This window comes from Leuciscus leuciscus (assembly GCF_965113295.1).
Source record: "Leuciscus leuciscus genome assembly, chromosome: 13".
Taxonomy (NCBI): Eukaryota; Metazoa; Chordata; class Actinopteri; order Cypriniformes; family Leuciscidae; genus Leuciscus; species Leuciscus leuciscus.
The window spans coordinates 15,116,393-15,141,032 of NC_138737.1; the positions used below are offsets into that span (position 1 = coordinate 15,116,393).

At 37.8% G+C, this 24,640-nt stretch overlaps 1 protein-coding gene across 1 annotated transcript; it reads right to left on the reverse strand.

The window, feature by feature from the left end:
- Positions 1–90: 90 nt before the first annotated feature.
- Positions 91–7,815, reverse strand: LOC309512169 (hyaluronidase-1). Its single transcript, XM_082187630.1, has 4 exons — positions 6,399–7,815; positions 3,727–4,789; positions 1,929–2,018; positions 91–1,315 (listed from the first exon to the last, which is right to left on the reverse strand). The coding sequence occupies exons 2-4, from the start codon at positions 4,726–4,728 to the stop codon at positions 773–775; spliced, it is 1,635 nt and encodes a 544-aa protein (XP_082043756.1). The 5' UTR covers positions 4,729–4,789; positions 6,399–7,815; the 3' UTR covers positions 91–772.
- Positions 7,816–24,640: the final 16,825 nt, after the last annotated feature.

A 24,640-nucleotide genomic window follows, 5' to 3' on the forward strand; every position in this document is an offset into this window, starting at 1 on the left:
TCACAGTATTAAATTTAAATAATACAACAAAGTTTGTTTCAAGAGGAATTTATTGATTGATAAAATTAAATTAAATATCCCCAAAATATCCCCATTTAGAGGTCAAGAAATATTTCTTATTACTATCAATGTTGAAAAAGTTCATATTTTTGTGGAAACTGACATTTTTCAGGATTCTTTGATGAATAGAAGTAAAGAGAACAGCATTTTGTTTTGTAATAGAAAATATTTTTTTTAACGATGTAAAAGTCTTTGACTGTCACTTTTTATCAGTATTTTTATTTTTTTTAGAAAAGGAAAATCTAACCCCAAAATTTGGTAGAGTATGATATAAAGTAAACGGTATCCATGATGGAAACAGACGGTATAAAGAAGACATAAGGTATATTGACTTTAGTCTTAAATCTTTTGGATTAAAAGCAGAAACAAAATAATATCATACTTTATATGTATAAAAATGTATTCGGCACATAGCTAGTCTGTTTGGACTATTAGTTGTATACAGTACATTATAGAAGGAAGCTAATTCAAAAAACATTCAGGGGGCTATTGTATTTAGATTAAAAAACTAGTTATTTTGTTCATTTTCAAGTGCAGGTGATTCAGAAAAGATCTGTTCATTCAGTCATATTCAGATTTAAATCCATCTCTGAGATTGTCTTTCACAGAAGCTCTTCTCTTCACAAAGATATCCCTTTGGGTTTTTATAACACAATTCTTTTTTGCAATGAGCAATCAAAGTCAAGGCCAACTGGGGTTCACGAAAGTCCCGTCACACTCCAGTTCCCAAAACGTCAAACATAATGAAACTGAGGAGAACCAGCGAGGAGAGAAGGATTACTGGAGTTTTAAGTGCAGAACTTCCACTGTCCACCGGCTGCTTGGTAGGCACTACTGTCACTGGAGCCACTGGAGCCACTGGAAGCACTGTACTCTGACTCTGGCTTATCTCAATCACTGTCTTTACTGTTGGCGATGTTATTTTCTCTCTGTTTTCTAGCACCGTGCCTGATTCTTGATCTGCTGCTGCACCCTCCAAGGCTTCGAACCACTGGCAGCGGAAGTTCTTCTTCCAGAGGTCCACGCAAGCAGTGGGAAGCTCTCCCGTGGCTCGGACGCCCTCTGCCCCGTTTGGGAGCAGCATAAAGTGGGCCGATGGAAGATGCAGGTATGTGGGGTCCTCAGGTTTCTTCCGCACACAGCGTCCACGGCCCTGACACAGTAAGACTCCACAGAGACGTGCTGCTGTGGTCACATTGACAGCGTAAGGGCCGAGAACCTGACGGACGTACAAGCCAAACTCTGAGCAGGATTTCTGTAGGAGGCATTTATGCAGATATCAAATAAATATCATCAATCGTACTTAGCCATACTTATGGCTAATGAAAAGCATTAAGGTTAGGATATACACTTTTTCTTCTTCTTTTTTTACGATTCAAATGTTTGGGGTCGGTAAGAGTTTGTAATGTTTTTGAAAAAAGTCTCTAATGCTCACCAAGGCTGCTTGATCAAAAATACAGTAAAAACAGTAATATTGTGAAATATTGTTACAATTTAAAATAACAGTTTTTTTTAATAGCAATCTTTGAAAATTTAATTTATTTCTGTGATGCAAAGCTGAATTTTCAGCATCATTACTCCCGTCTTCAGTCACATGACCCTTCAGAAATCATTCTAATATAATGATTTGGTGCTCAATGTGATTGATGTTGAAAACAGTTGTGCTGCTTAATATTTTTGTGGGATACATGATAATCTTTAAGAATTCTTTGATAAGTTTTGAAAGAGAAATCTTTTGTAACATTATAAAAATCTTTATTGTTACTTTTAATCAATTTAATGCATCCTTGCTGAATAAAAGTATTAATTTCTTACTGACCCCAAACTTTTGAACGGTAGTGTAAATGGACAACTGATTAAATGATTACCTGTGTTTTAACTGCTAAGGATTTTTCCCATATAACGACTCCAGATGCTCCCATAGCAGCACTCTCTCCAATTGTATTGACCAGGTCAGTCTGATACATGTACAATACAGAGTAACAACAAAGTTCATAGTCAGTATACTTGACAGCCATCTTGGTCATACAATTACAATTATAACTTGTATCTACTTGGGGCAAGACTGAAATCTCCAAAAGTGTTTAATGTTTAAATAACATTTCAAATCAGGAATACAATCAGACAACTAGTATCATAAATTGTGCTTCTTTAGGCCAAATTGAGGCAAATTTTTTTTTGGATTCACCTAATGTATAACATGCAACATACAACAAACTCTTTTAATTATAATGTGGGACTGTTGATTGTTATAATTTCTCCCACCGATTTTTACGTCTCCTCCCTATGGAAGCTGTTTCTGTCTCAGAGTAAAAATATGAGAAAGGTAAATGCATTTATATCTCACAATTACAACTTGAGATCTCAGCTGACTTTATATATCATATTTGCTTATTTATATATCACACTTGTGACTTCATATCCTCTAATCGTGACTTTATTTTTTGCTTACACTTGTTACTTTCATGTAAATATATCTTGTGATCTATGAATTTTGACTTGGCTTGTAGTTACAACTTATACAGAATGTAGGTCTACGTACAGATATGTAAAGACATCACAGTTCTTTTAATAGTACTTAAATATATCACAGTGTCAAGTTATTTCTCAGTTTTTACTATCTCACAAAATGTTAAACTTTTTTCTGTGTATATATATATATATATATATAATATACAGTACAGGTAAAAAGTTTGGAAACATTACTATTTTTAATGTTTTTGAAAGAAATTTCTTCTGCTCATCAAGCCTGCATTTATTTGATCAAAAATACAGAAAAAACATTTAATATTGTGATATATTATTACAATTTAAAATAATTGGTTTTGAATTTATTATACTTTAAATTATCATTTATTTCTGTGATGCAAAGCTGAATTTTCAGGATCATTACTCCAGTCTATCACATGATCCTTTAGAAATCATTCTAATATGATGATTCATTATCAAAGTTGGAAACAGTTCTGCTGCTTAATATTTTTTCATAACCTGTGATACTTTTTTAGGATACTTTGATGAATAAAAATGTAAAAAATGATTTATTAAAAAATATAAATCTTTTGTAACAACAATATACACTACTGGTCAGTTATTTGGGGTCAGTATTTTTTTTTTTTTTTTTGTGAAATAAATCAATACTTTTATTCAGCAAGGATGTGTTAAATTGATATAAAAAAAGTGATAGTAAAGAAGATTTATATTATTAGACATTTTTATTTTTAATAAATGCAGTTCTTTTTAACCTTTTATTCATCAAATATATTAGGCATATAATGTTTCCAACACTCATAATAAATCAGAATATTATCATGATTTCTAAAGGATCATGTGATAGACTGGATGTCACATGTGACACTGAAGACTTGAGTAATGATCCTGAAAATTCTGCTTTGCATCACATAAATAAATAATAATTTAAAGTATAATAAATTGAAAACCAATTATTTTAAATTGTAATAATATATCACAATATTACTTTTTTTTCTGTATTTTTGATGCAGGCTTGATGAGCAGAAGAAACTTCTTTCAAAAACATTAAAAATAGTAATGTTTCCAAACTTTTGGCCTGTACTGTATATATATATATATATATATAGACACACACACTATTATATTAACTCTATACAAACTGTCTCAATTAATATATGGCAAACGACTATTTATTACCTCTGAGAGAAAGGCGTTAGAGGATGTGTACACAATTTTGATCATCGGAAACACAGGAAGATCAGAGGTAGTCCCTGCAAGAGCTGCCACTCGTAAAGCCTCTCTGATCTGATTGGTTGTATAAAGCCACGCCCCTTTAGTTCCCTCTGGGAGCTTCTCCAGAGAGAGGACTGGATAAAGGGCACCGCTACGCTTCCACAGCCACATCAGCTCATCATTAAGGGCCATTTCCGCCGCAGGGCACCGTCCCGTGTAATTGGCTAATGCTATCTGGGTGGAGTCAAAGTTATAGCAGTTAGGATACGGGGCCATGCCCCATAGTCTCTGTGGGCGGAGTCTCTTCACCTCCCGCAGCGTTTCCATCATTATGGACTGTGCTGCTGCTTCAAAGTCAACCTGACAAGAAAATGACATCATATAATCGATTAATACAACAGAATTCAGAATGATAGTCTTTGTAATATCATTATATGTTGTGATTGTCATCACCTGAGACCATTTTTCCACTTCCTCTGCGCTCCAGTCTGGAAAAAATCCCCGGAGAAGTGCCCTCGAATCCACAAGATACTTTGCTTTATTTCCCTTGTTCCTGTTCCACTGAGGTGCCCACTCCTGCCAGCGCAGCACCCCCAGCCCAGGCGCTCCTGTCTGGGGTAATGAAGCTGTCAGGTCGCCCTCAACCCTCTGGAGGTGAAGGTCAAGGCTGCTGTGTTGTGGTAGGCCACCATTGACAGGACAGTCCTGCACAGTGAAATACGGGTAAAGTCCTAGCGTGTCCTCATAAAATATTGCAACACGGCCTTCCCACTCCATCCCAAACGCCGCTGGGTTAGGCCGACCCAAGCAGTCTTTATCTGGAACCCCCCACAGCACCAGGAAAGGCTGGCCGGCGAGGAGAGGGGCCCGGGCAGGACCGCAGACACATGCGGGAGTGAAGAGACAGAGGCGGAGGAATAGATGAGAAAAGGAGAGGAGGTTGAACGTGTGTTTTCTTCCAGCCATGGAGCTGAGCAAGAGGTTTCAGGGCCCCTCACCCAAAAGCTGCCTTGGAGAGGGATAATGTCTGGAGAGAAAGAAATATTTTTGGTGAGGTACTTATTGCCATTTGACATTTCTTTTGTGAGGATTTGTTGTGTTTGCGTCCTTAATGAAAACAATGAATTCAGCTCAACATTTTTTATTTGATCTGCGTTCTCCTGACATAAGGGCATGTTGATCATGGGGCATGTTGTCACAAAAGGTCAACACCAGGTGTATGTGTGCGTGCGCGTATACAGACGGTAATAATAATAGAATAATAATAATATGCTAATAATACTGTCACAGAAAAATTAGCTTGTGTAAAAGTGTGACCACTAGTCCCTGTTTACCAACTAAAAAGATAGAGCTGCGACGGTACGTCAGAGGAAACAAAGGGAGACGCTTTGGGATAATTAATCGCTAACAGGATTAATTAGTGCTGCCCACATTCAGCGCCAATCACTCTTTAAAGTGTACTAATACGAGTCTGCAGTTAATAAACTTCTCAACAGAGGGCGCCAGAGCGCAAAGCATCATCTGCGTCTCACATACTACTAGTGCTTCTCACATAACTGGCGCGACATATTTATCGAGGTAGGCTACTTTGAAAAATACTGGGAAAACATACTTTTTTTTACTTCAGTAGTAGCCTACTCGGTAGTTATAATTTTATTTATAGTAGATTTTTTTTTTTTTTTTGCACACTCTTCTGTTCGTATAGTCCTTGAAAATACAGTACCCTGCTGCAAAACCATATTATAGCCTACTAGCCTAAAATGCCTTAGCTAGTCTCCCTTCCTGGACAGGATTGTTTGAGAGGCGTTTTTGAGCTGGTCACACTGAGAGAGCAGCTTTCTGACCAGCTAAACCAGCTGAGCTCTATCTTATTAGCCGGGCTGGAAAAACCTGCAAACCATCTTTTTCAGCATGGTAATTATTTACTTCTCAAGAGAGAGAGAAAGAGATTTATCTGTGCTAAACACCCTTTATAGGCTACTACAAAATACCACTGTTGTGATTTTTACCAATAATAAACTGTACTAATTTTGCATTAATTTATTATGGGTTAAAAGAAGTAACAATAACTGTTATAACTATTATGTAGGCCTATATTATGTATTTTGGGGGAGAGGAATTTGTGGCTTTCCATGCTAAATGTAACATGTATCCGTTTTACGCTGTAGTGCTCACTCTGAAGTGATTTTGTCCACACAACCATGCCAGATAATAGCCGTGACACACACAGGGGAGAGCCAGTTATATATGTGTAATGAACTGAATGCAAAGACATCTTTCTGAGTCAAATGAGTGTCTGTCTTTGAATAGGCTGTCTGAAATTGAAACTGAAGGACCTGAAATCTTCGCTCACACACATTTAGAAGTTGTGTTGTTTCTCATCCAATTAAACTTGGCAACATTTTGTTGTTGGGTGTGATAGTTTTAGGCCAGATCCTGCTTTCAAGGAAGCATTAAGGAGCTTTTGTACTACCAATTTCCATCTGATTTATCTAACATTTTGAGCAAAACTTAGTTTCTTTAAAAAAACAACAACAACAACTAAATAAAATAATAAATTCAGTTTGTTTTTTAAACTGATACTTGGTTTGGTTTCCCTCATCAGTTTCTTGAGGAGATGGGATTGTGTTACTCACCTCTGCATTGATAGATCAGGTGTGTGTGCCTGGAGCTCCAGGTCAAAGAATCCAGAAGCAAAGGTCAAGATGAAGAGGACTCCTCTGGATGGGTAATAATAAGAAATGAGAGTGTCTGTGCAGGTTTGAGTGTTCGGGTGGCTCAGAACAGGATGCCACAGAAGGGAGAAACTTCAGCCCAACCATGAGGGATGAGAAGACAGGCTGTCCTGAAAAAAAGGATGGATGAAGTGGCAGAAGGAGGAAATAGAGAGAAAATTAGGCTACCTCACCTTCACCAGGGTAATCTGTTTGTAAGCAGGGTCACCACGGACCATGACAATCACATGATCAACGTAATCCCTTAATCCATCACTCCCTCCCAAACAGCAAACACACCTCAAACACACACATCTACTCAAAAAAGTAAATGCTAAGTAAAGACTGTGTTTCTTCCTGTTTTCTTTTTATTCTCATACATGTCACGAAACTGAACATTAAGGTTTCATGGATGACCCTCATATCAGAATTTCATATCTCTCCTTTTTTTGATCTCTGGTTTATACCTTTCTTCTGTTCCTTTTTTTCTCATTTCACTGTCAGTTTTCCAAAGTCTAATCCCATTTCCTGAAGAGGATCACAGGCTAGATTGTTCACAATTATATCATCCAAACATAATCTGGCATAATCCTGAAGTCTCTATGGTATTACTTCAGATATATGAAACGAGAAGGATTTGTTTTTTGTGCCTGCTGTCATTCTAGGGTTGATGGTTTGGTCTTTCTTAGGTCTAGACTGAAATCGGACATTTTTGGTGTCTAAACACTGATCATTTTTGAAGAGTTAATGAGAGGTAGTTTTATCTTGACGGGGTTGAAAGTGTACAGAACAGGGGAAGTGATAAATACATACTCTACCATCAAACATTTGGTGACAGTACGTTTAAAAAAAAAAAAAACTTTTATTTAGCAAAGATGCATTCAATTGTTCAAAATGGCCAATATAGACATTTACTATGTTGCAAAATATTTCTATTTCTATTTTTCTTGTTCTGCTTTCAACATTGATAAGTATATGAAATATTTCTTGAGCAGCATATCATCATATTAGAATGATTTTTGAAGGATCATGTGTCACAGAATACTCGAGTAATGATGCTGAAAATTCAGCTTTACCATCACAGGAATAAATTAAATTTTTAAATATATTCAAAATGAAAACAGATATTTTAAATTGTAATAATATTTCACAATATTACAGTCTTATCAAATAGATGCAGCCTTGTTGAGCATATAAGACTTCTTTCAAAAACGTAATCAATCTTACTGACCCCAAACTTTTGAAATGTAGTGTAGACACTTACATTTATGCATTATTTAAATCTGAATTATAATTATATAATAATTATAGTTAGAATCGTAAAAACATTTGTAAAGCACATTTGTATAAGTAGTATTTATTGCACTGAATTTAATTTATTCTGATTAACAAAAAAGTATAGTGTCCAGACAGGATGATTTATATTACTTTGTTAAAATAATATTTAAACAACGGTTAGAAAACAGATTTTATTTTCGTTTTGTTTATGTGGAATTAAAAAAAAAAGATATAGATATTTTTTGTGGGGAAATATGATCTTGTATGATTCACAAATTTTTTCATCTGATGTAGGTTTTGTCTACTCTCTGTTTAATCATCTGAAACCGTCCTCTAATTTCAGATTCACTTGTGTTTGTTATACTGGATGCTATTTTGTTATCAGTTGTATGTTCATGTTATGTGTTTGTGTGTGTGTGTGGATTTGTTACCTGGTCAAGGTTTTGTGTGTTTGGCTGTGCATGTTTAGTTGAGATTATCTGTTTGAGGTATCTAAGGTGATGCCTGCTCTCCTGGTCCCGTCACCATGGTAACGGCTCAGATGAGTCCGGCCCAGACAGCGGATGGGGGTTAAGGGTGTGTGTGTGTGCGTGTGTGTGTGTGTGTGTGTGTGTGTGTGTGTGTGTGTGTGTGTGTGTGTGTGTGTGTGTGTGTGTGTGTGTGTGTGTGTGTGTGTGTGTGTGTACCTACTTAACTATATTTTGGGGGCACATTTGTACCCAAAAGTGAGACGAAAATCTCTGAAAAAAACTCCCTTTAGGGATGTCCTCATTTGTAAATCTGGTATAAAAATAAAGAAATTAAAGGTTTTTTAAAAATGCAGTAAAAAGTTTTGTGTGATGGGTAGGTTTAAGGTATAGGGTTAGTATAAGGGGATAGAATATGCATTCTACCATTATGCCATGTCCTCATTTAGATAAGTAAACGTGTGTGTGTGTGTGTGTGTGTGTGTGTGTGTGTGTGTGTGTGTGTGTGTGTGTGTGTGTGTGTGTGTGTGTGTGTGTGTGCACACGTGTGAGCTGTTGATGGTTTGTACACGGTAGCAGGTTTGACAGTGATTGTGTGTTGTGTTGGTTTTGTTAAGATTGACCTTTATGTCGTCGTCATGAACACTGATGAGATGAAAAGTGATTTAGTGAAGACAGATAATCAGAACACAGACTCCCCTCAAGTTAACATCTAACTCACTTGTTATTTCTTTCTGTCTCTGTTAATGCAGATGGAAACAGGTGTGGAGGCTTAGACTTGACCTCGGTCACCCCACTGAGTCAGTGTAAACACCTCTTCACTCCAATTCATTCTCTAAGTCCTGCTTTTTACACAATCACCATTCACAGCTCATGTGTTTTTGCTGTTTTCTTGTTTGGCAGTTAGAATTAAACCATGTAAACATTTATTTTATGTATTTTACAATAATTTATTTTATATGTGAGCATGTATATGACTTCTGTGTAGATAGAAAAATGATTGATCATCTTCAAAACAACATGCATAACACCTTTTTTAGTAATAGCCAGTATTCTGATGGTGTCGTTGAAGCTTTTTGTTTTCCGTGAAATGTTTTTCAGGTGGATGTTTGTATCATACCAGGAAAATCTTTGAGCAGTGTGACTTTAAATATTGTATTTGATTAAAGATCAAATGTGCTTATATGTAGTAGAAATGTGTGCTGAATGAGAGCAATAGAGCTTCTGTGAAAGCAGTTGAGTAAAAAAAAATATATATATATATTTTATTTTTATTTTTTTTGTGCTTATGTTCTTCTCTATTTGATTGAAATGTCACCTGGATCACCAGGTCAATCATGTTCATTAGAAGATGGACCAGACGTGTGTGTGTGTGTGTGTGTGTGTGTGTGTGTGTGTGTGCGTGCGTGCGTGCGTGCGTGCGTGCGTGCGTGCGTGTGTGTGTGTGTGTGCGCGCATGTGTGTACCTACTTAACTATATTTTGGGGACAAATTTGTAGCCAAAAGTGAGACAAAATCTCTAAAAACCTCCCTTTAGGGATGTCCTCATTTGGTATAAAAATAAAGATTGTAAATAAATAAATAAATACAAAATAAATAAAGATGAAAATTAAAATGTAAAAATGCAGAAACCTTTGTGTGATGGGTAGGTTTAAGGTATAGGGTTAGTGTAAGGGGATAGAAGATATATACAGTATTAAAACCATTACGCCCATGTCCCCATTTAGATGGTAAACTAAGTAAACGTGTGTGTGTGTGTGTGTGTGTGTGTGTGTGTGTGTGTGTGTGTGTGTGTTTGTTTTTGTGGTTTACGAGGACTTTTGACCTGAATACGCACCAGCACTATGGGGACATTTGGGTTTATGAGGACAGAGGCCATGTCCTCATAAATCCGACAGCGTAGATGTCATTTACTACGTTCCAGAAGCTCCCTCTCAAAGTTTGGCGCCATGTCCTTACATACCACAAAACCCTGAAATTTTACCATACACAGTGTATCCCTGATTTCGAGAGTGCGCCCCTGTAGCCAGGTCCTGGTATTACACCCGCGTCATCAAAAATTTGCATCTTTTACACAAGTGTATTCTTTGGGGCCTGTGATTGGTCAGATCGGTACCGGTAGGCGGGAAATCGCGAAAACAAGATGGCGCCAGTGGGCGGAGCTTCAATCAGCTTTAGTGATTGGTCAGATCGGTACCGGTAGGCGGGAGATCGCGAAAACAAGATGGCGCCAGTGGGCGGAGCTTCAATCAGCTTTAAAATGTGTAGCAACTTAATGCAAAATACTAATTATTTAAGTATTTTTGCCTGTAATTGATTAATTTTGCATTAAATATATGATAAATAAATAAATAAAATCCCGTTTATATTATGATAAGTACAACGTAATCAGAGGTGTAGTCATTCGTCGTCACGTCATTTCCTGTTTGGACTGGACAAACTCTGCACCTGAGAAGACATCTGTGGACCTGATGAAGGCAACTGTTATCCAAAAGGTAAGTTATAACGTTGTTTAATTGCTTCTCTAATAGCATGTGGGTCCGGTTGGCTTGTTTGTGCATGTTTTGTATGCTCTTCGCTGCTCGTTTTACAGTTAGAAAGCAGCTAGCGCGTGATGCTAACGGTGCTAGCGGACCTATAGTGATTCTGTTTACAGACTGACATGAGGGAATCAGCGATGCTTGTCATTTTAAACTCGTTTTCGATTGCACTATATTTGTAACTGCTACCTTTTCTGATCTCATAAAATAGTCTAGCCATCATAATAACGCGTTGTCATGACTACAGTATGTGAAGGGGAGGCTATTTCACCCAGTACAGTATCCTGATATGCTACTGTTAATATTACTACAGTTATGCTTGCTTTAAACACATTAAGACACAAATATGTGCTCATATTACTCCTGACTATAATAAAATATACTCTGAATATTATTAGAACTGTCAGTCTGATTCAGTCTTATTAATACTGTCACTATTATTGCCTATAATGTATCAATTGTGAATTAAATCTATGAATGAATAGTTATTATCAATTAACATATTCCTTAAATATCATATAATAATAAAGTATTAAAATAACTTGAATGCTGTTTACCATAATTGATCAATTTATTTAAAACAAGCTTTTTGAATAATATGTCAAATGAAATGCAATGGTCGTGATTAATGAGAGTCTTTTTCTATGCGCGCAGACACATGAGATGATGACTGAAGTGAGTCAGTGAAGGAGAAGATCAAGATCTGGAAGAGGACATGCCGTTTACAGACAAAGATGAGCTCCAGGGCAGATTCAGCAATCATTATAAAGGTGAGTTCAGGGTTTCCATGCTTAAGCAGTGCCATGCGACCAGTGTTCCTCAGAAACAGATTATTTGCCACTGTTATCAGTCCCTGAATTATGATTGTGTGTGTAAGAAGTGAGTCACGATCACTTACTGTACATCTAGCACAGGCGCAATGTCTCGTATCACTCTCATACATACACACACTTGAACTCAGTGCCGTCCAAATGTATCTAGTTACCAGTGTCCCAGTAAAACTAGTGTCCTCATAGACCAGGATTCTGTTAAACTTACACAACACACTGAGATTCTTCAGTCAAGTCAAACATCAGGATCATGTTCTTATGATGTCCTCATAAAACGGTGTCCTCATAAAACTGGTGTAAAGCTACACACAACCTGACACACTGGAATGAAAACACATGTAATGTGATGCATAAAAGCCGTGAACATTACCTTGTGGTAGCATTTAAATATTGAAATATTGATTTGAAAACTTTAACTATTTTGTAATCTTGTATATTATCTCAAATCAGTATTTCATGTGCAAATATTTATTGATAGGTAGCTGTGTATCAGGACCCTTATTATCCTGTCAGTTTATTTTGTATTAATTACTGACTGACTGTACATTATCCTTTATATATTCCATTTATAATGCTTTTTTTAAACTCTTAGGTGAAGTGTTTCTGTATGTAACGCTTAATTTCATATTCTCAGATGAGCCATAAGAGCCAGTGGTCATCAGGCAGTGATTGTGCTGCTCTTACTGTGGGACTAGACAAGGTAAGTGAGAGTTGTGCTGGAAGAGAACGAGCAAACGAAGCAGAGACATTTGTGAGATCTAGTGTTCACATATTTACACCACTGTTTCATGTCTAATGTTATGTTTTGTAGACTCTCAGTGAGGTTGAACCCTCCACTCTCGAAATGAAGAGTCCGTCCCCGTCCCAGTCAGAAGTCAGAGATGTACAGAAGGTATTGTTTTTTTGGAAATCAAATTAGGGATACAGCGATATGAACATTTGGGCCGATAACTGATCATTCTTTATATTCGAAAGCCGATATCTGATATATTAGCCGATGAATCTAAATCCAAAATTTGATATACTTTGAAAGCCTGATTACAAAAACGAAACGCACATCATTTAAAGCCAATGTCCCAAACACTTCAACATAAATCAAACATATACAGTACAGTGATCTAATGTAAGATTCCTTAACTTTTAAAATGAATTTTACATTCATATTTCCAACTTTCTTTATAAAAAAATGGCAATACTTTATAAAAAGGTTTCATCTTGTTAGTATTAGTTAACATGAACTAACAATGAATGAACAATACTTCTACAGGATTTACTTAATGTTTATCTTACTTAACGTTAATCTCAACATTTTCCAAGACATTTTAGGATCCAGTGTTGTATCTGTTAATTTAATGCACTGTGAACTAACATGAACTGACATATTTTATTAACTCACATTAACAAAAGTTTTTCTCTGTTAGTTCATGTTAGTTAATGCAATAACATATGTATTGTGAAGTTTTACCAAAACATCTATTGCCTTAATAATAATAATAATAATAATAAATCAAATGAAATTAAAATGCAAACAAGTTATTAGACAACATTAAACTTAAAATGAAATGGCCTAAAGAGCTGAAGGAACACCCCTAAACTGAGGCTTTGTTAGATGGTTTTAGCTCAACGGAACACAACCTATATATGATAAATTAGATATTTATACAAAAGAAACACAATATTACAACTTATACTTGCACAAAATCATGCACAGATTAACTTGAGCTATTATTAATAGTAATCAACTATTACATAGTGAAACTCCTGTTGTGGATGCGCTCCTCCCAGGACTACACGCTGAAACACAGCAACTAAACCCAAAGAATTCACGACGTTTTTAATGCAATAGTTTGCTCATTATAGTGTTATGTATATATGACAGTCCCAATCATAATTAATGTTTTGCTGACCACCGGTAGGCCTACAGTGAAGTGTTTACTGCAGCACTCATTAACTCAGCCAAATGCATCCTATATGAGATAAATCAGATATATAACAAAAATAAAAAATATTACAACTTACAATTCCACAAGCGAACTCTCCCTGTAACAATGCGCTGATTTCACAGATTTGTGATTCAAACATTTCAAAACCATCATGGTGAACAGCGCACATCTGAAGCTGAAGGAAGTAATCCATTATTTATTAGTGTTAATATAGCGGCCTAATTTTCTTATCGGATTGACAATGATAACAATAATAATGAGCATTATTTTCATGCATCCCTGATTGGTTATGACCATATATTTATAGGGTTTTAACTTTATACTTGATTACAACTTATGTCACAGTGTTTTAAATCTTAAGTCACTGTTTGAAATGTCCCATCATACCTGAATTAGTTAGGCGTCATCAGCCTTCTTTTGCTCAAGTATATCATTGATAATGTGAAATTGTTTTAATTTTATGTTTTATGACAGTGATCAGTCAGTGTTAATGGAGTCAAGTATCTGTGCTGCTTCATTTGGAGAATCTCTGAATCCTTTGTATCTAATAGATGTTTATTTTTTCTTTCTTTGCCTTGCTTTCAGGTGAGCCCTGAGAAGGAACAATCATCATTGGAGGATCAAGACTGTGTTGAGATGGTAATAAAAAGAGCATTGCATCATTTTAGGAAATGCTAGTCTAGTAAGAACTTTTTCACATCATCTTTGGGGCTGTTTTACACCTGGTCATTTCATTGTCAAAACAATTCCATTTACACTTGGCCACATAAATGTGTCTGCACAAAACAGACATAAATCCGATCTTCATTTCCCGCGCTATATCAGATTTAACGGTGTTCACGTCATCGAAAGCTACCGCTATGAGCAGCATTTTTTGTATCAGCTAATTTTAAGATCAATAGGAGAGAGAGTAGCATCAGCACTGGTAAAATCATTTATTCTCACTACTTTTAATGAAGATGACTGTGTGTTGAGCATCTGCGACTTACTTTAATTTATTTTTAGTTTGTATTTTGTGCATCAGCATGCTGAAGAGATCCTCAGCTACTCATCTGCAGTGATGCGTGTTGCAGAAGCGCTGTCATATCTCACTATATCGTGTCATATAGCCTAAAATACGCTCTCACCTGTTTATTATTTGGCATTTTTGGGAGGAGTAAAATTCATAGTGTTACCATTAATTTACTCTAGTGACCCACCACAGTCTAATCTGTCCCTCCACAGTTTGAACCAAAAGAACCGAAAATATTTTTACGCCTCATAATAACATAAATTGTCTTTGTTTTTTGCGCAATTGCTTTGGCAAAGCATCTCTCAAACATATTAAAATCAAAAGCACAACATGGCTTAATGCCCTTATCAAATCGCAAAAGACGATAAGAAAGTAAGTCTGTAGTCTGTTGTGCTGCGTGTTTCAAACTGAAGAGCACACTTTGCTCGCTCGATCAGCTCATGATCTGGCTTTTTCCATGCCTCGTTTCACAGGGAATGAATGCAGTGAACTCCATCTCTGCATGTGCCATAAGTTTAACATGCATTTGGGAACGCAACCAGCACCAGTTACTCTCTATTTTCACATTCGCATTATATCCACATTTTTTGTGGTAATCCAATTTTGCAATAAGATGCGTTTATAAACCTGTTTTCACTTAAACTGCAGGTTTCTGTCAGTATAACAGCTTAAGTGAAGAAATTAAGAAAGTATTATAACCTCTTATTGTAAAATAATATACTCATTATAAAATATTAATTTTTCATTGACAGTATTAGTATATCACTGTCTAGGCGATAATTCTAATAATAGTGATCTTAGTGAAGTATTATAGTTGTTATTAATATGATTATTATTATTAAACGGTGCCATTTGTCATGTTTCATAAATGACTTCTGAATACAGGTTAAACTGAAGATGTTCTTGTTTTAAATGTCTCTTTTTCTTTAAGATGAGATCAGTATGACGGACTCTGATGCCAGTGATCCTGATGAAAGCGGTTCTGAAGGTGATGTTCCTGCTGGAGCTGCAGGCGTCTCCAGTAATGTTGGTATGTGTCAACTAATGCTGGGTTACACACCAAAAGATTTTTTACATCTTATAAGATTTTCAAAATGTGATAGACCACAAACATGAGGACAAAAAATCCTAGATTTAACCGTTTTGCTCCTATAGTGTGTGGTGTGCCATGATGTGAAAAGACCGTGAGGGTTGGGTATCGTTTAAATTAACGATTCCGATTCTGCTTATCGAATCCGGTTCTTAACGATTCTTGGTTTCGATTCCAATATTTATTGGAGAGAAAAAAGAGAGCAAATACTTTTTTCTACCTTTTATTCTTGTTACATTTAGGCTATTACCAGTAAAACTGTGACAATGCATCTTAATTTACAATATACTGTATATATATAACACTTTAAGGAATTATAGACTCGACTCGTATTAATTGTCTGATGTATTTATTCATGATCTCTATTTTAAACAAAACTGGTTCTCATTTTATCCAGAATTATGCGGCTCTAGTTTTGTACCTGAGTGTGAGAGACTGCTATTGCTGCTGCTAGTAGCTTTATCTGGTGTGTGGAAACCTGTGGTACTGCTGTTGAGAGATCGCACCGAATCAAATGCGCTGCATTCCTTCAAATTGACCCTGTGTTGCAGCAAATGTTTCATCATATTGGAGGTGCTTCCTCCCTTGCATGAAATGTCTTTCTTGCATGTGATACAATTCGCTGTATTTTCATCTTTTTTTGAAAAGCTTAACCAAACTTTTGAACGTCTGCTGCGCTCCGCCATCGTAAATATAATGTACAGCGCATGTGCGGCAGGCAGGTCCTGGCAGATCAATACAACTGTAAACAAATGCTCACTGCCATTCACCTCGCGCATGTGAGCATCACCAAAGTAAGGAATCGATAAGCGGAATTGAAGTGCGCACGTCTTATCGAATCCCCTGTTTTTGGCATTTTGGAACCGGTTCTAGATACCCAACCCTAAAGACCATGCAATCAGAGTCTCGACTGTTAACACTCTAGTAGGGGTTGCACGACTACTGATTTCTGCGAGTCGATTCCTTATCAAAACAATACTCGAGTTACTCGACTACTCGTGGTTCATGCTACTTTAAATGAAAAGACATGAAATAGCTAGATCTTATCAATAAACATTTATTAATTCATAGCCTAATGCAACAATTACATAAGTAAACTCTCAAAACATTATAATTATGACATTTCATTTTTAAATTTTCATGTAACAGTCTAAAGCCAAATAAATAGCCGTTCTTGCCTTTCATTTCAGACGTCTGCTTCTAGGGGCCGTTCACATATCGCGTCTTTTTCGCGCTCAAGGTCGTTATTTCAAATGTAGGCGCGGCGAGCGCGCTCATATGGAAACAACGTGGTGCGCTAGTTTTTCCAGGCGGGTTTTTCCTTCTCATCTCCAGAAATATATCTAGTAGTAAAGCTAATGCAAGGGCTAGAAATCAATTAATCCTTTGCTGATACTTCTTCATCGTCATCATGGAGAGCGCAGTTCACTCACGGTTGCATAGCACCGACAGACGCCATGGGAGCGCGAGCGCTTGTAGGAGACAGCGGCCGCGCTTTCCACACGTTTTTAGACGCAATATGTGAACGGCCTCTTGCAGAGTTGGCCAATTACAATATTTTTGTCATCCTTGATGAAATACTTCCACACATCTGACGTGTTGCGTCTGTTGGTGACGTTCGCCATTTTTAATTCATTTATGGTTAATGGACGCTCGAGTAGTCGATTGTTTCCGACAGCGTCGACTAGTGGTTGAAGTAGTCGATCTATCGACTACTCGACTAGTCTATGCAAGCCCTACACTCTAGAGACCTCAGAATAAGCATGGCGGACGATATGCAGGAAGAAATTGCAATGATAGTGTTTGGAAAAGTTTTACACAACACGTTGTGTAAACATTTGTTCCACAAATCAACAAGCTGATCCTCCATCTCTGCTGTCCACATCAATTTCACTTTGTGCCGCCATGACTGCGTTTGTTATGCTTCCTTCTTCCTTCATCTCGCTTTCTGATTGGATATTGTTTCCTTTCACGTGATAATCTCCAGAGCATGCGCGCGTTTGTCCTTGGGCTTCCCCCCACATTTCAGGATTTCTGATCGTAAATATTCAACATGTTGAATATTTGCGATTCGAGATCAGGGCGGCTCCGACGTTCTTCCGATCAGGTTCGGACACTCTTAACACACCTCACACCAAGGGAAAATCTGATAAGATAATCTATAACCATCAAGATAATCGGGACACAGCTAGGATTGTCAGAAGGGGGAAATCGGCCCAAAATCAGCTTGATTATCTTTTGGTGTGTACCCAGCATAACAAGTTTGTGTTTATGAACATGTTTATTATTTTAAACCAATATATATTGTGGTACAATTTTACGTTAGTATTTTCACCAAAGAAAAATGGTTTTAAGCCAGTTATATACACTGAACAAAATTATAGATCTAACTCAAAGTTCTAAGACTTCTTCTATGTACCCAAAATGCCTATTTCTCTCAAATATTGTTCAAAAATCTGTCTAAAGCTGTGTTAGTGAGCACTTCTCCTTTGCCGAGTTAATCCATCCACCTCACAGGTGTGGCATAGCAAGATACTGATTAGACAGCATGATTATTGCACAGGTGTGCCTTAGGCTGGCCACAATAAAAGGCCACTCTAAAATGTGCAGTTTTATCACACAGCACAATGCCACAGATGTCGCAAGTTTTGAGGGAGCGTGCAATTGGCATGCTGACAGCAGGAATGTCCACCTGCTGTTGCCCGTGAATTGAATGTTCATTTCTCTACCATAAGCCGTCTCCAAAGGCTTTTCAGAGAATTTGGCAGTACATCCAACCGGCCTCACAACTGCAGACCACGTGTAACCCAGGGTTTCCGCGGAGTCATAAAAAGTCATAAAACGTCTTAAATTTAATAATCTGAATTTTAGGCCATAAAAAGTCATAAAAACGTCCGGATTTTCCATACAAGGTCATAAATTTCATTTAGCCACGTCTTAAATTGATATGCTCGTTCATTCGTTGGTTCTACCATTGCTTTTTCCCCCTGAAAATGCGCTGGCGGCATAATGTTAAATGCACAGGTTAAATGCGCCAAAAGCGGAACGCTCATTTGAAACGCGCGCCACACGAACCATTTACCCGCTCGGCTCCAAGTCCAAACGGCAGCGCAGCGCGAGCTCAATAGAACTGATGCGTTTACTCTGATCGTCTCGGTCACAAGATCCAGTGAGAAGTGCTTGAATTCAGCGAAGAACACACTGTCTCAGTGATTTAAACCAGTTTAAAGGCAGATTAAACAGCGCTGACCAACAGGAGAAACTCTGCACAACGATACAGTCTGAAGGCTTTTCCGTCTACAATCTCCCATCATTTATCATGGATTTACTGTAACGTTAGCCTAGTAATATTAACTGCACCATGTGGGATATACATATTGAATTTTATTATATTATTAGTGCTGATAATGTATTAAAGGACTAATGGAATATTTACAGTATTTAATAATGTATTTAGGCTACTGTTTTTCATACATTTCCTGAAGATATGTGCCATCAAAGTTAGGCAACACAAACCTGTTTCAAGACTTGGCCCCTATTAGCACATGCAGAAACTAAGTAATTATTTTCCCAATAAAGATATTTATTTTGTTAAGGACAAATGACAAATGTTTGAATGTCCTACCTCAGATTTGTGAAATGTTCACCTGTTTTAGCAAGTGTTTGTCATTATATTTTCTGACAATAAAGAGTAAAGTTAGTTTAAAACCACAATTAAAGCTCTGGTTTCTACAACTTTCACTTAGAAGTAACAGTCTGCCTTTAAACTTGAAAGAAATAAAGATTTGACATTTATCGTGATAATTATCGATATTGACTAATATAAAACAATTATCGTGATAATTGTTTTTGGCCATATTGCACAGCCCTAACTGAAATCTCCCGGTCTATCACAATGGGAAAGTGTACATTTAACGAGCCATGGCTCAAAGATGGTGTGTTTAGTAGTTGGCTCAAGCCTGTTGCAAATAATCAGTATCAAGCATATTGCACACTGGGTAAGAAGGCGTTGGAGCTGTCTTTAGGCATTTAAATAATACATCTTGTTACTTTCAATGAAAGTCAATTAAAAAAAAAAACTTTTGAAAGGAATTTTAATGATTTTTCGTAATTCGTGTAGGTCATAAATTTCAATCATAATGGTCATAAAAAGGTCTTAAAAAGTCTTAAATTTGACTGACCAAACCCTGCAGAAACCCTGGTAACCACACCAGCCCAGGACTTCCACATCCAGCATCTTCACCTCCAACACCGTCTGAGGCCAGCCACCCGGACAGCTGCTGCAACAATCGGTTTGCATAACCAAAGAATTTCTGCACAAACTGTCAAAAACCGTCTCAGGGAAGCTCATCTGCATGCTCATCGTCCTCATCGGGGTCTCGACCTGCAGTTGGTCGTTGTAAACGACCTGCGTGGGCAAATGCTCACATTCGATGGCGTCTGGCACTTTGGAGAGGTGTTCTCTTCACGGATGAATCCCGGTTTTCACTGTACAGGGCAGATGGCAGACAGGTTTGCTGATGTCAACATTGTGGATCGAGTGGCCCATGGTGGGGTTATGGTATGTGCAGGCGTATGTTATGGACAACGAACGCAGGTGCATTTTATTGATGGCACTTTGAATGCACAGAGATACCTTGATGAGATCCTAAGGCCCATTGTTGTGCCATTCATCCACGACCATCACCTCATGTTGCAGCATGATAATGCACGGCCCCATTCTGCAAAGTTCTTGCATGGCCACCATTACTCACCGGACATGTCACCCATTGAGCATGTTTGGGATGCTCTGAATCGGCGTATACGACAACGTGTTCCAGGTCCTGCCAATATCCAGCAACTTCACACAGCCATTGAAGAGGAGTGGACCAACATTCCACAGGCCACAATCAACAACCTGATCAACTCTATGCGAAGGAGATGTGTTGTACTGCGTGAGGCAAATGATGGTCACACCAGATAATGACTTGTTTCCAGACCCCCGACACCCCCCAACCCCCAACCCCCCGACACCCCACACCCCCCACCCCCCGACACCACACAAAACTGCACATTTTAGAGTGGCCTTTTATTGTGGCCAGCCTAAGGCACACCTGTGCAATAATCATGCTGTCTAATCAGTATCTTGATATGCCACACCTGTGAGGTGGATGGATTATCTCGGCAAAGGAGAAGTGCTCACTAACACAGATTTAGACAGATTTGTGAACAATATTTGAGAGAAATAGGCCTTTTGTGTACATAGAAAAAGTCTTAACTTTTAGTTCAGCTCATGAAAAATGGGGGCAAAAACAAAAGCGTTTAGAATTTTGTTCATAGTGTATGTATATATATATCATACTATAGTGCAGGGTTCACCAATCTCAGTCCTGGAGGGCCGCTGTCCTGCAGTGTTTAGCTCCAACCCCAATTAAACACACCTGAACCAGATAATCAAGGTCTCACTAGGCATACTAGAAACTTTCAACCAGGTGTGTTGGAGCTGGTTGGAGCTAAACTCTGCAGGACAGCGGCCCTCCAGGACCGAGATTGGTGAACCCTGCTATAGTGTGTCAGTAGATAATATCAGATTACATTTCTAAACATTCCTTTTGCCATTAATTGTAAAAATCAGTTATCAATAATCAGATATTATTATAAATAACAATTTTTCTAGAACAAAATTAATGGAATCAGTACCAAACCAATAAGTTTATCATGTTCATGTTGGTCAAAAACTTTAAAAAGGAGATGTTTAACACAACATTCCATCTCCAGAATAATGAGTGTCATTTGAAATGTAATTTTTAGATATCAGATGTATAACCAGTTTTAAGTTCTAGATGCAGGTTTGAGTTACATCTGAGTTTCTGATCTGTCTATAACTGATTTCCTACAGGTGTTCAGAAGATGCCCATCGAGAAACCACTGAAGTTCCTCAAGGTACCTGAGGTTTAAATCAGAATATGACCACCATTGTAAGTACATGAGCTCTCATATAGTTAGAGTTTACTAAAGCATGTATTCTTCTGTACAGAGAATGAATGTGAGGTAGGAATAGAAAACCTTGTGGAAAGGACAAAAAGTGTGCTGGTCAAATGCTGAAGTTACAGCTGCAATTGAACATTTTAAGGCACATACACTCACCTAAAGGATTATTAGGAACACCATAGTAATACTGTGTTTGACCCCCTTTCGCCTTCAGAACTGCCTTAATTCTACGTGGCATTGATTCAACAAGGTGCTGAAAGCGTTCTTTAGAAATGTTGTCCCATATTGATAGGATAGCATCTTGCAGTTGATGGAGATTTGTGGGATGCACATCCAGGGCACGAAGCTCCCGTTCCACCACATCCCAAAGATGCTCTATTGGGTTGAGATCTGGTGACTGTGGGGGCCATTTTAGTACAGTGAACTCATTGTCATGTTCAAGAAACCAATTTGAAATGATTCGAGCTTTGTGACATGGTGCATTATCCTGCTGGAAGTAGCCATCAGAGGATGGGTACATGGTGGTCATAAAGGGATGGACATGGTCAGAAACAATGCTCAGGTAGGCCGTGGCATTTAAACGATGCCCAATTGGCACTAAGGGGCCTAAAGTGTGCCAAGAAAACATCCCCCACACCATTACACCACCACCACCAGCCTGCACAGTGGTAACAAGGCATGATGAATCCAGGCAACATTTTTCCAGCCTTCAACTGTCCAATTTTGGTGAGCTTGTGCAAATTGTAGCCTCTTTTCCTATTTGTAGTGGAGATGAGTGGTACCCGGTGGGGTCTTCTGCTGTTGTAGCCCATCCGCCTCAAGGTTGTGCGTGTTGTGGCTTCACAAATGCTTTGCTGCATACCTCGGTTGTAACGAGTGGTTATTTCAGTCAAAGTTGCTCTTCTATCAGCTTGAATCAGTCGGCCCATTCTCCTCTGACCTCTAGCATCAACAAGGCATTTTCGCCCACAGGACTGCCGCATACTGGATGTTTTTCCCTTTTCACACCATTCTTTGTAAACCCTAGAAATGGTTGTGCGTGAAAATCCCAGTAACTGAGCAAATTGTGACATACTCAGACCGGCCCGTCTGGCACCAACAACCATGCCACGCTCAAAATTGCTTAAATCACCTTTCTTTCCCATTCTGACATTCAGTTTGGAGTTCAGGAGATTGTCTTGACCAGGACCACACCCCTAAATGCATTGAAGCAACTGCCATGTGATTGGTTGATTAGATAATTGCATTAATGAGAAATTGAACAGGTGTTCCTAATAATCCTTTCGGTGAGTGTATAACCAAAGGAAAACTGGCCACACTGACTGAATGCCAGCAGTGTAAGACCGCTGAGGATCCTTTCCGTGGGTTTTCAATTTCTGCCTCTCTCTCATTCTCTGTACAGAAGAATACATGCTTTAGTATTCTCTAAACACATGTAGGGCTGGGTACCGAGTTCGATACTTTTTAGGTACCGACCGAATTGCCTCGATACTATCGAGTATCGAAAAATGACTTGTTTTTCGGTACCATATTTCGATACCTAAGGGGTTAACTCGTCAACGTCAGTGCTCAAACAAATACATATGAAATGCACAACAACACGCCTAAAGTCGCTCGCGCACATACACGTGAACTCTACACACACGAGACGCGGGGAAATCTCCGCGCACATACTCATATGAGACGCGCGCACGCACACATTCTCATATGAGACGCGAGCACACACACACACAAACTCGCGCACATACTCAATGAGACGCGAGCACACACACTCACAATACCCTAAAGATGTCGATCAAAAGTGTGGATACATTTCTCCAGGCTCGATGCCAACAGCGCGCGATGCAGTATTTGTGGTAAAATAATTGCTGCAAAGACGGTACCGCGACAGATATGATGAAGCCCTTGACAGTGCACGAGTAAACATAAGAGCAGAAAGTTGCTCCGTCTTCGACTGGTAAATGAAGATATACCTTGTTGATCACTCTGACTGTGTTTATATTGCAATAATGACCTACTGAGTGTACACTGCCGTTCAATAATGTGTTGGTTGGTCAGAATTTTTTTTTCACTAAGGATGCATTAAAGTGATCAATAATGACCTTAAAACATGTGTAATGTTACAAAAGATTTCCTTTTTTTAAATAAATGCTGTTCTTTTGAATGTTTTATTCATCAAAGAATCATGAAAAAATGTATCGTAGTTTCCAAAAACTGTTTTCATATTTCTGGAGGATCATGTGACACTGAAGTAATGATTTTGAAAATTCAGCTTTGACAACACAGGAATAAATTACATTTTGAAATATATTCAAATAAGATTTTAAATTGTAATACTATTCCACAATATTACAAGTTTTATTGTATCTTTGATCAGACAAATTCAGCTTTGGTGAGCATGAGCTCTATATAAAAAAAAAATATTTTGTTCCTTATGTATATGTATAAGGAATATTTTGTTCCTTTGTGCTTTTTTTGTTCCTTTGTGCACTGGCTAAGAAGCATGAGTCAAACTGAAAAAATAACACCAAGTTTTTCTGAGGTAAAGTGTTATGTAATCTTGTTAAAATGGATTTCATAAAATTGGTATCGAAAAAAGTATCGTTTAGGAACCGGTATCGAAATCAAGGTATCGGTATCGGTATTGGTATCGAAATTTTTTGAACGATACCCAGCCCTAAACACATGAGAGCTTTTGTACTTACAATGATGGTTGTATTCTAATGACACTATACTCTTCTAGAGCTGATGTACAGCCCAAACTAACTTTGTTGAATACTTTTCCTGTTATCTCTGTAATTCTGCTTTGAAACTTGACAATTCTGTTTACATTTTCTGGATATAACAGAATTGTCTTTTTAGGTAAACCGTCCCTTGTAAGTCGGTTTCTCTACATGTTGCAGCATATATTGCATGTTGAGTGAGTTCATTTTATACATTTCAAAGCCTGTTTAATGACATCTTTAAATTGTGCCTGTTTCCAAGGGCTGTTTTGTCAATCTTTTCGAAGTTTTGAATGGTTCATCTGTTTTTC

Coding starts and splice junctions, on each gene's coding strand:
- LOC309512169 (XM_082187630.1), bottom strand. CDS start 4,728: ATGGCTGGAAGAAAACACACGTTCAACCTCCTCTCCTTTTCTCATCTA. Junction 2,019..3,726: donor CTAACGCCTTTCTCTCAGAG/GTAATAAATAGT, acceptor TACATGTATCAG/ACTGACCTGGTCAATACAAT. Junction 1,316..1,928: donor CCTTAGCAGTTAAAACACAG/GTAATCATTTAA, acceptor TGCCTCCTACAG/AAATCCTGCTCAGAGTTTGG.